Source organism: Hippocampus comes, unplaced genomic scaffold (assembly GCF_001891065.2).
Source record: "Hippocampus comes isolate QL1 unplaced genomic scaffold, H_comes_QL1_v1.1 scaffold174, whole genome shotgun sequence".
Taxonomy (NCBI): Eukaryota; Metazoa; Chordata; class Actinopteri; order Syngnathiformes; family Syngnathidae; genus Hippocampus; species Hippocampus comes.
In genome coordinates this window covers 4,085,912-4,097,555 of record NW_017805983.1, presented here as the reverse complement: position 1 = coordinate 4,097,555, position 11,644 = coordinate 4,085,912, and the positions used below count along the sequence as shown (strand labels likewise).

General features: G+C 43.5%; 1 protein-coding gene across 1 annotated transcript in view; it reads left to right on the top strand.

The window, feature by feature from the left end:
• Positions 1-11,644, top strand: part of nav1a (neuron navigator 1a) — a 79,235-nt gene that overhangs the window by 20,868 nt on the left and 46,723 nt on the right. The window contains exons 6-7 of the mRNA XM_019890889.1: positions 5,056-5,158; positions 6,933-7,265. Coding sequence (XP_019746448.1) covers positions 5,056-5,158; positions 6,933-7,265 — 436 coding nt within the window. The remainder of the gene's footprint in view (positions 1-5,055; positions 5,159-6,932; positions 7,266-11,644) is intronic.

The window sequence follows — 11,644 nt, the reverse complement described above, 5'->3', positions numbered from 1 at the left end:
GAGAGAGAGAGAGAGAGAGAGAGAGAGAGAGAGAGAGAGAGAGAGAGAGAGAGAGAGAGAGAGAGGATTTTTTTTGCGGTGAAAGTTTTTAGGCATGAGTGTGAAAGATGCTTTTGTGTTTATGTGTGAGTTTTTGTGTGTCTAAGAAGCTTTTTGTTGCGAGTTTTCTGCATGTGAAACTCTTTTTGGTGCATGAAAGTTTATTTTTTGTGCGTGTGAAAAAGAATATTTTTTTGGCGCTTGAGACTATTTTGTTTTTCCATTATAGTTTTTTTTTTTTTTGTGGTGCATGTAAGATTTCCTTTTCTGCGTTTTAGAGCCCTTTTTGATTGTTGTGTGAGACAGTGGTTAGTGTGAGTTATTTTGGTGTGCCTGAGAGATGTTTTAGTGAATGGAAGGTTTTTTATTGTGTGCCACAGTTTTTATTTTGTCGTTGTCTGACGGATTCTTTTATGTGTTTGTGAGCGGCGAATGCTATTTTTGTCTATTCTATACTCTCCCTCATAAAACAGAGCGGTTCTACAGCACTGAAAGAAATGATGTGCTCCAGTTTACGTTTCTCTGTTAACATCGCGTGAGTGGCCGGCGGTTGGAGCTCATCATTTCCTCAATGAGCTGTCCGTCTCTGGGGGCTGCCTGCTCAATTGTCTGTGGCCATTTTTCCTTTGGGGGACTCAATCCTTGACCTGGAGGGGTATGAGCCAAGTGTTCCTGCGTGTGTTGACGTGTGCGCGCGCATCCGAGTATACACACCACACTTGTATGTTTGCGGTGTTCTGTCTGCAGCTGTTGTTGCGATCAACACATAGTTTGCCTTCTCATTCAAGCAGGCTTGTTCCCCCACTTCATCTCCTCACTCGCCATCTGGACTCGCTTGTTTAAGGCAGGGAGTTCACTGATCGGCATTTCTTGTTTTGTTATAAATATTTGATCGGATTCAGCTTTTTTTTGTGGTAATGTTTGCAATGAGACAGAAATTTATTAAGAATTATGTCCCTTTTTGAAATTGAGTCAAGCGCTCCAGCTGGCGGCCACACGGGGGTCTCTCTGATATAGTCATGACAAATTTCTCTTTTTGTTTCCCACCCGTTGCTTCTAGTTTGACTCATCTTACTCTGCGTGGGGTCAGCTGCTCAGTTGAAATTGGCTATTGAAGAGAGTGAACAGACTGTCCCTTATCTTACCATTACATCTCTTTTATCACCACCCCCTTTCACACTCTTGAATGCACACAAGGAAGACAGGGTGCAGACGTCATAGTGGCTTGATTAGCTTATTGTGTGTGTGTGTGTGATTTGACACGTATTTTTCGGTTTTGTACACCTTTGCAACGGTCTAGTTCAGTGGTTCTTAACCTTGTTGGAGGTACCAAACCCAACCAGTTCAAATGCACATTCACCAAACCCTTCATTAGGGAAAAATAAAAATATGATTCAAGAAGTGTTCTTTCAGTTTTGTGTTGCTCAACTTGGCAGGGCAAATCATGCAGATAAGACGCTGAGTCCCATCACTTTCAGTGATGCATGTGAATCCATGTTGTAAATATTTGTCCGACCTTTTTTTTTTTTTCGACTGGTGCATGTAAGATTTCCTTTTCTGCGTTTTAGAGCCCTTTTTGATTGTTGTGTGAGACAGTGGTTAGTGTGAGTTATTTTGGTGTGCCTGAGAGATGTTTTAGTGAATGGAAGGTTTTTTATTGTGTGCCACAGTTTTTATTTTGTCGTTGTCTGACGGATTCTTTTATGTGTTTGTGAGCGGCGAATGCTATTTTTGTCTATTCTATACTCTCCCTCATAAAACAGAGCGGTTCTACAGCACTGAAAGAAATGATGTGCTCCAGTTTACGTTTCTCTGTTAACATCGCGTGAGTGGCCGGCGGTTGGAGCTCATCATTTCCTCAATGAGCTGTCCGTCTCTGGGGGCTGCCTGCTCAATTGTCTGTGGCCATTTTTCCTTTGGGGGACTCAATCCTTGACCTGGAGGGGTATGAGCCAAGTGTTCCTGCGTGTGTTGACGTGTGCGCGCGCATCCGAGTATACACACCACACTTGTATGTTTGCGGTGTTCTGTCTGCAGCTGTTGTTGCGATCAACACATAGTTTGCCTTCTCATTCAAGCAGGCTTGTTCCCCCACTTCATCTCCTCACTCGCCATCTGGACTCGCTTGTTTAAGGCAGGGAGTTCACTGATCGGCATTTCTTGTTTTGTTATAAATATTTGATCGGATTCAGCTTTTTTTTTGTGGTAATGTTTGCAATGAGACAGAAATTTATTAAGAATTATGTCCCTTTTTGAAATTGAGTCAAGCGCTCCAGCTGGCGGCCACACGGGGGTCTCTCTGATATAGTCATGACAAATTTCTCTTTTTGTTTCCCACCCGTTGCTTCTAGTTTGACTCATCTTACTCTGCGTGGGGTCAGCTGCTCAGTTGAAATTGGCTATTTTTTTTTTTGTGGTAATGTTTGCAATGAGACAGAAATTTATTAAGAATTATGTCCCTTTTTGAAATTGAGTCAAGCGCTCCAGCTGGCGGCCACACGGGGGTCTCTCTGATATAGTCATGACAAATTTCTCTTTTTGTTCCCCACCCGTTGCTTCTAGTTTGACTCATCTTACTCTGCGTGGGGTCAGCTGCTCAGTTGAAATTGGCTATTGAAGAGAGTGAACAGACTGTCCCTTATCTTACCATTACATCTCTTTTATCACCACCCCCTTTCACACTCTTGAATGCACACAAGGAAGACAGGGTGCAGACGTCATAGTGGCTTGATTAGCTTATTGTGTGTGTGTGTGTGATTTGACACGTATTTTTCGGTTTTGTACACCTTTGCAACGGTCTAGTTCAGTGGTTCTTAACCTTGTTGGAGGTACCAAACCCAACCAGTTCAAATGCACATTCACCAAACCCTTCATTAGGGAAAAATAAAAATATGATTCAAGAAGTGTTCTTTCAGTTTTGTGTTGCTCAACTTGGCATGGCAAATCATGCAGATAAGACGCTGAGTCCCATCACTTTCAGTGATGCATGTGAATCCATGTTGTAAATATTTGTCCGACCTTTTTTTTTTTTTCGACGTAGTAAGCACGTATTTAAAAAATTCTAAAAAAACTAATCACGCGACGCACGATCACGACAGTCACATGTTGACGACTGAGCGAACTAAATTTCCCGCAGCACTGATTGGACAAGCAATGTAATGTGATCATCTGCAGCCAGGGATGGCCAAGTGGGTGTGCATAACTACAGTAATTGACGTTTTGGGTCGGGTGTGTCTTAACCTTCATGACAGAGGCTCCGTCGAACCACTGAAGCCCATTCACCGAACCCCTGAGGTTCGATCGAACCCATGTTGAGAACCACTGATCTAGTTGATCAAATCAGAATGCAGAGTGGTTAAAAAAAAAAAAGCGTAAAATGATTCTCCATTTTAGTTCTCTGGTTTTGTATTGATTTTCTTTTTGAAACCATGTCCATGGTTTTGGTATTAAATTGCTGAAATGTATATTTTTCCTGTTCAAATATCTGACATTGGTGAGAAGAGAAGTACGGCATGAGCAGCTAGCCTCACCTCAAATTGGTGATCTCTCGCGAAAAGCAGATGTTGAAAAGCGCAACAGAACCACCTAGTGGAAATATTTGTGTACTCCAGCAGAGGAGGCTTTTGGCAAGCTTTTGGCAAATACTTTGTTTTCAGACACTTGCAATATACAGTACATTCCTATTTTCCAGTCATTCTGATGTACCGGTATTTTGTATTTGTGCTTGACTGGTTGATTAAAACTGCAGATATAATGTGAGGTGAGGCAGACAGGATTCTGCATCGCCACTACGGCAGGGAGCCTCCGTCCGTGCCACTGTATTAGCCAGTTAATTTTTCTGCGTGACACTTTGTTATACAACGAGTAAACCTTTAAATAAATAAGAAATTGCACTATATAATAAGGTCTCTCTCAACCGCTAGAACCGCTAGCCATTTATTTTGTCTGTGAATGCCGAGATATATTTTTCAAAAAATTTTGGAGGTCCGGCTACTAATTTAGTGGCAAATGCAGCACCGAGTTTGGCTAATAAATTTCTAAATCTCACTGTACTATCAGTGCCTGACCAGCCATGAACCTCAGCGCTCGTAACAGTCACAGACAAGTTATTTTCCCATTGCTCACCACTCATAAAAATTGCCCTTCATTCATGCAGAAATGATGCTTTCAAGGTTAAAATGTTGATGCAGCTTTTCTGTAAACATGCAGGCATGGTGTCCGTGTCGCTAAGCTGCAAGGATGTGCTTTAAAGCTGATTTAGATTTTACTGTCCCTCACTGCATCTTCTACTGGAAAGTCCCTGGGGAGGGCCTCAAGAGGCAAATTGCCCCCCCCCCCTACACAAACACACACACACACACACACACACACACACACACACACACACACACACACTCGATAAACAGCTGCTCAGCATGAATCTTTGCAACCCAAGAAGATTACAGAATAATTGGGACTGAGACAAATGCCACTATGAACCTCAGTGAGAGGCTTTTGGTTTATTTTCTGACGGGCAATGTGTCAGAGTTCGCTTATAGGACACTTCTGCAGTCTGTATGTGATGTCATTTCCTCTTTTTTTTGCTTTTTCTCTGTTTTTTTCTTCACATTCTACAATAATAACAGTGAACCACATCTGCATGTGTCTTTCACTTAGAATTTAACATGTCGATGATGTCATTGATGATACGGTGCTCAAGTGGTTTGCACATCTGCTTCACAGTTTTGCTGTTGTGCTCCGGCATCCTCCATTTTCCAAAACATGTTTCTGTCAGGTCAATTGACGACTCCGAAATTATCCTCTAACATTGGTCTACATGTGACCTGTGATTGGCTGGTGACCAAACAAGCGGGTACCCTGCCTCTTGTCCAAAGTGTACTGAGTTAAACTCCATCCCGTGACTCTCGTTGAGAAAAAGCAGTCCAGAAAATGATTGGATGGATGTTGTCGGTGTTAAAAAAAATGCTGCAGTGTCTTAAAATATCCCTTTGTATTTGTTTGCGTGCACTGCTGCAGACCCAGAATCCCAGAGGAAGAAGACAGTGCAAAATGTCTTGGACCTGCGACAGAACCTGGAGGAAACAATGACCAGCCTTAGAGGGGTTCCGCTGAGCCACAGGTCAGACACAGGCGCACGCAAGCATACAGACATGCAAATACGGCGAATTGCGAAGATAAACATCCATCCATCCATCCATCCATCCATCCATCCATTCTCTAATCCGCCGAGCCTCACAAGGGTCGCGGGCGTGCTGGAGTCTTTTTTTTTTTTTTTTTTAAATAATAATATATTCTATGCGCCCCCACTAGCCTGTATATGGAAATTCTGATTAACAAAGCACTTGCTGTCGACTGAAAATGATCTCATAGTGCCTAAAGGCTCAGTTTTCAAACGTGAAATGTCCAATCCTAGAAAACAGGTGAACCGTGATGGTCATTACCTGAGCCCTTCGGCACTGTGATGCCATTTTGAATCGACAGCAAGCCGCAAAATGGCCGCCCCATGAGATGGATATAAACGGGTGGATTTTGCTGCTTAATTCATATTCCACAAATACAGTATTAATCACAATACCGTCTTTAGACTAGTACGGGTGGATGGAATATATTATTGTCAAAAACATTTTTGGCTTGATTTCCCCTTTAACTACCTGCAAGCTCTCCGATCGAATTCTTAATAAAAGAAACCCGTTTATTTTGTCATTTAGTGCCTAGTCTGCTCTGTTCAATTTCAACAGAATTGATGTGGGATTACCTTAACGCTGCCTTCAAAGGCACCCATGCAGGCTCACACGGCTCAAAAAGACAACCACTAATGCTCTTGATTATGCGCATGTCTTTCGTTTGCTCTCTGCTTTTTTTTTTTTTTAAACCACTGGCTTGCGTTTAGGAAGTCAGCGCATGTGTATCTTTCATCCTTGGGTGCATGCCTCACCTGTCACGCATCCTCTCTCACGCTGTCTGCCCTTCAGTGTCGAGCTCCCCTACATGAAGAAGAGCAAATCAGCAGATGCTTCCCTGATGGAAGACATTTTCTTTGCTTTTCATACTAGGCAGTGCTGTCAAAACCGCACACCACTTTTTTGGCCTTACTCAAGACATTCTCCAAATTGTCCAGGGAAAATGTATGTGTCATGTTTTCTCTGATAGGTGGATAAAAAAACATTTACCTGTTAACCCACATCTGAATACCACCACTGCCACTGTCGCAGTTATAAATACCATAAATACTGTGCAAAAATGCAATGTGACAGCACATGACTATGCTAGACATGTCTGGAGCAGTTCAGAATCAATATGTATTCAATCACTTGACAGCAATATTTTTAAAACATCACAAAATAAGTCATACTCACCAAGCAGGGGTGCTTATTTAATGTGTGCGTCTCACAGCTGAAGTCGAACTTGGCTTGCGCTAACCAACCAGGGCATGAAAGAAAAGTTGGATGAACTCAAAATTTTCAGCCAACACAATTTGAAATTGCTGCCATTTTAAGTTTTTTTCCAAAATGTTGTCCTGAGACAGAACTTTTTTATTTTAATAATCTACTTTTTGTGTTTGTAAATGCTTTTGAATGTTGTACTTTGAATTATGTGAAGCACATTGACTTAGTTTGTGCTTTAAGAATAAAGCTTGCTTGGCTTGCTATAACACGTCAATGTAGTTCAGTGTTTCTGATTGTGTGTCGGCCACCACTGTTGTACACTCAGCTACCATAACAGTCCACCTTCACAATCTAATCAGATCACAAACTGAAAAGAAAAACAAATATGTTTGAGCTCTCAAACAGTGGTATTAAAAATTTTGATTGAAGGACCAGAATGGCAATTTATTTATTTTTTTCCCCCATCATCAACGTCATAGTTCAAACACCATCTTTCTCATTCTATAGCTGTTTGGCGGGGACCGTGTGCTACGACAGTGATGAAGCTGCTGCATTTTCCATTTCCAGTCTATCCAATCGCTCCTCTCCACTGTCATGGCACCACGGTCAAGCAAGCCCGCGTCTGCAGGCTGGCGACGCCCCATCTACGGTCAACACCCAATCAGATCTTGCCCTCCGGATCAGCCACACTTCTGGCATCCACCTCATCGAAGATCTGGATGACACGGATCCGTCCCTGATGAAACGAGATTACCTGAGCGACAGTGACCTTGGTGGGAAAAGTCCCAATGAGGATGATGATGATGATGATGATGTGGATATCGATGATCTCGGGAATGGGTAAGTTGCATTTGCTTGTGTCATAGTTGCGTAAAGACTTGCTGTGTCCAATTAGCATTTTGGGAGTTTGTCTGGGAATCACAAGACCGTTCATGAGTTAATTACAGCTTCCGTGCTGCTGCTTACTGCCTTGTCATCAGAAAGCGGCCCTCTGGCCAACTCGTGAAGATTATGTCACAATCAGATGATTTGTTTGCGCTGTACGCCCGCAGCAAAGCCGGAGGGCCATCATCTCGAATGTAATCACGATGTCGCTAGAGAACTGGGAATTTATTCAGTGGGATTGGAAGCAATTTGATGCATAACTCAGCTGACTGTCCTCATGCACACCAACATCCCCTTGAGGTGACTACTCGCTATTTACCGTAATAATGGGAAGCTGTAAACCTTTTCGGCATGACGTCAGACACACTTCCGGGTGGCAAAAACTAAAATTGCACCACAAATATAAGTAAACCCTTCAATGTCATTTGACCAAAGCGCAGAGATTGAGAAATGGGTTGAATGATTTTTTTTTTTTTTTGGGGGGGGGGGGGGGGGCTTCTTCTCAACCTTCATAGTTTGAATGTGTGAAATGTGAGTTGGAAAGAAAATGTTATATGAGGTCAATTGCTTCCAAAGGAAATGGAACGCTGGCTGTAATTTAGGTTTTTATAGGTGAGTTGAAACAAAAATAGACGCAGTGGAAATTCCGATTCAAATGACACTGAGCCGCTGGATAATGAATTGACTTTTCTGGTGACCAGAGTAGTGGCACAGACGAGATGCTTTGACTGCAAAATGGATTGAATGCATTAACACTGCCTAAACGCGAGCTATTGTTAACGTTCAGGCTAGCCTGTGAGAAAATGCTTTCCACAAACCCCATGATGCAGCTTGTCCCTTTCAAGGTGTCTACTATGCTCTTCGGGAAGTCTTATGATCGTCTCAGAACAACTATTTACTAAGTTCTTCTCGATTAATTGTCCTCAGCCACACTTTTCCCTGATTTCATTTAGATGGTGTTCATTGTAAATGAAAACACCGAACCTTCTTGGATAAATCTAGTTGTACAATGCCATGCATTATTTTCAATTCTCATCAGCTGTAGTCCATCACTGTCTTCCACCTGGAAATATATTGGCGCCTATTGTTTGCAAACATTGACAAAAGGTTTCTTGTGTGTGGTGTCTGGCATAGAGAAGGGTTTTTTTGGGGGTGTGGGGGGTGAACTTGGAGCTCTTCAATGTGAGAGGTTTGAATGTGTTTGCACTGGTGCACATAAGCTCACTGTCAACTGTGATTGGGGCGTTGTTTATGTGTGAGATCCTGCAACAAAAATCCCACAGCTGCCCGTGTACTGACATTTCCATGGTAACCGCACAAATACATCCCTTAAAAGCCATTCAGTTGCGACACAGTCCAGGTCCCTGCTGCATGGATTGATTTTGGAGCTGCATCATTCATTAATGGACTGAGGTTGAGCAGACATCACCCCTGCAAGCCACATTTGTAATTTAACCAGAAACTACCCCCCAAAAAATGCAAAACATCCGACAAAGCTGAAAGCTCAGTTCATCACAAAAGGATGCTTTTGCCACCAGGGGGCAGTGTTGCCGTTCTATTTCTTCTCTCATCCTGGCCAAGCTGTCAACACAAAGCAGCTTCATCCTGGATTCTTCTTCTTCATCTCATGTTTTATTACGCACATTCATCCATTATACATAAAGGCCTCTCTCCGGTCACACAGAGGCCACAACCCATTGAATTTGACTTTAGATATTGTACATGATGCATCGCAATGACACATGTTCTTTGCTCTGGTCTTTATTATGAATGATAGGTAGGTAAACGGGATTATTATTTGGCCTCATAAAAGACATACGGTAAACTAACATTTGAGTCATTGTGTGTCTCAGAGTGACTGATCTGACTGACACTGAATCACCCTGTATACTTGGTTTGTTTAGGGTGACTGTACCATGACCTGTCTGCACTCTCTTAGTCAGGGACCCCTCAAGTCGCTTATCCATTTCCTGTGCAGGGCCTCTGCCTGTCTGGTGAGTTCCACACATCTGGAACTAGAACGCTCCCTTATGTCCCCCGCCCCCGCACCGCCGCCGACCCCCGACAGGCACACACGCTCACTGACACGCACACCCCCACATTCTCACACGCAGGATGGGTTATCACAGGGAGGTCATCCCCGTGGGTGTACGTTTGCATAAAGTTAATATGCAACACGAATGAGGCGTGGTCCATTGTTAAGTAGCGGATTCTGGCCGGGAAATCTGTTGACTCGTGAGGAATTGTGACATGTGTAAATGTTCCATAAATCATTGATTGCGAAAGTAGGTTTTGGCTTTGCTGAAACATTGTTTGTCATGCGTGTAACTTTGGAGGCCGCTCTCATCCAGTGTTGGGATTCGGTGCTCGCCATAGATTCTTTTCGCCCCCATAATCCAGTTTACAGTCAGAGTAGAGGTGCAAGCCTTCAACAAAGATGAGCAAACCGGTTGAACACACACACACACACACACACACACACACACACACACACACACACACACACACACACACACACACACACACACACACACACACACACACACACATACTCATATATTCACACACATGCGCGTGCCCACGACTGTATGAGCGTGCCGCTTGTTTTCTGCTCTGCTGGACGCAGACGATTTGGTTTCGGCTTGGTTGAGCTCTCACCCTCAGCCATCTCCCATTAGTGTACTCACGGTTTCCATGGTTACCCTGCGACACAAGCAGCTTCGCTTGAGATCCTGAATTATGAATGTATTCCTGTGGCGCAGGATGTACAGATGCCCAAATATCACCGAAGCTTCCTCCCATGTGTTGGAACTGTGCGGGCACTTGTTTAAATTACATTGCTTTGTTTGTGTTGTCGTTGTGCAAAAGTAGAAGTGGGCTCTTCTGCTTTTACCAGGTTTAATAGTACAGGGAAGTGAAAGAGACAAAAAGTCGTTTACTTCCAAATTTTGTGTGGGTGCGTGTGCGTGCGCGTGTGTGTATTTGTAAGTGCATATTTATATAAATAAGCAGGTAAGAAAAGCTGTACTCTATCCCCATCTGCTGGCCAAGTAATAACTAATCCTTCTCGTATATACACACACACACACACACACACACACACACACACACACACACACACACACACACACACACACACACACACACACACACACAGGGATTCCCTCCTTTTGAGAACACGATAGTTCCTGCAATGAGTCACTGGCCACTTCAGTCCCCTCCTCCCCAAAAGCAACTCAGCAACTCTGCCCCACCCTCTATACACACACAGTGTGAGTGATGATCATGTCTAAATGAGATGCTGTGAATGAAAGGGGGGAAAAAAACAATGCCAGTGATACAGCTCGTGCCACACACACAAAGAAATCCCACAATGTTATTTGAGACACCCGGTCATCACAACTACAGGAATTAAAAATGCAAGAAAAGGTGATGTGACAAAGTGGTCCGGCACTGCCGACAAGCAGGTTGGCCCTTGGAATTGTCACTTCCAATGACACTGTTGGCAAGCTCACTTATGCTGTTTGCATGTACAGTACGTGCTTGCACTAAATTAACTCCCTCCAAAAAGTGCGCGAGCTTGACCAATATGCATTTCTAACAGCATATCAGCTACTTAATATGATGACTGTGAAATTCAGTGGAAACTCTCAACTTGTTTGTGTTGATATAGAGGCACCTCAAACTGGTATCAACTCTTCTTTCGTTGTTTTTGGTGCCCTACAAAACTGAAAGAATTGAAAACTGAATCGATATGCCGTGTGATTTCCATAAAAAAATGTCAGCGACAGTTTGGGACGTTTCAGCACATGTGTTGCGCTCGTCAGTCCCGACCCGCTCCACCTCTGAGAGCCTTGATGGCTTCATGCACTTCTCCTTGGAGTCCGTCTGCTCAGTGTGGCGTGTAATCAATGACTTGCCGTGTTAATATACGTAGCGGCACCACTTTTGGAGCACCACACCTGAGAGAACAATAGTACAGTATCAAAACCACAAAACATGTACAAATCTTATGCTTGCGTTGTAAAGCGATTCAATAATCGTGAACCATGTTTATCTTCTTTGCCCGTTTCCTGTAACTGGCACCATCTGTAACAGCGGGGTGCCGCTGACAAACTCTAATGACATTAATCTGAGTGTGTGCTAAAGTGGCACAAAGGAAGCGCCCCCACAAGTACACGCAGAACGCATGAACGGATTTAACAGAGAAGTAGCATATGGGGCTGCGGGACCTACTCCCACCTCCACCCCTTTCCTGACATCTCCCTTTTCAGTGACAACCCTCTTATTGTATTTGTTTGCATGCGCTGGTGCAGAAACGTTTTATTGCTGTT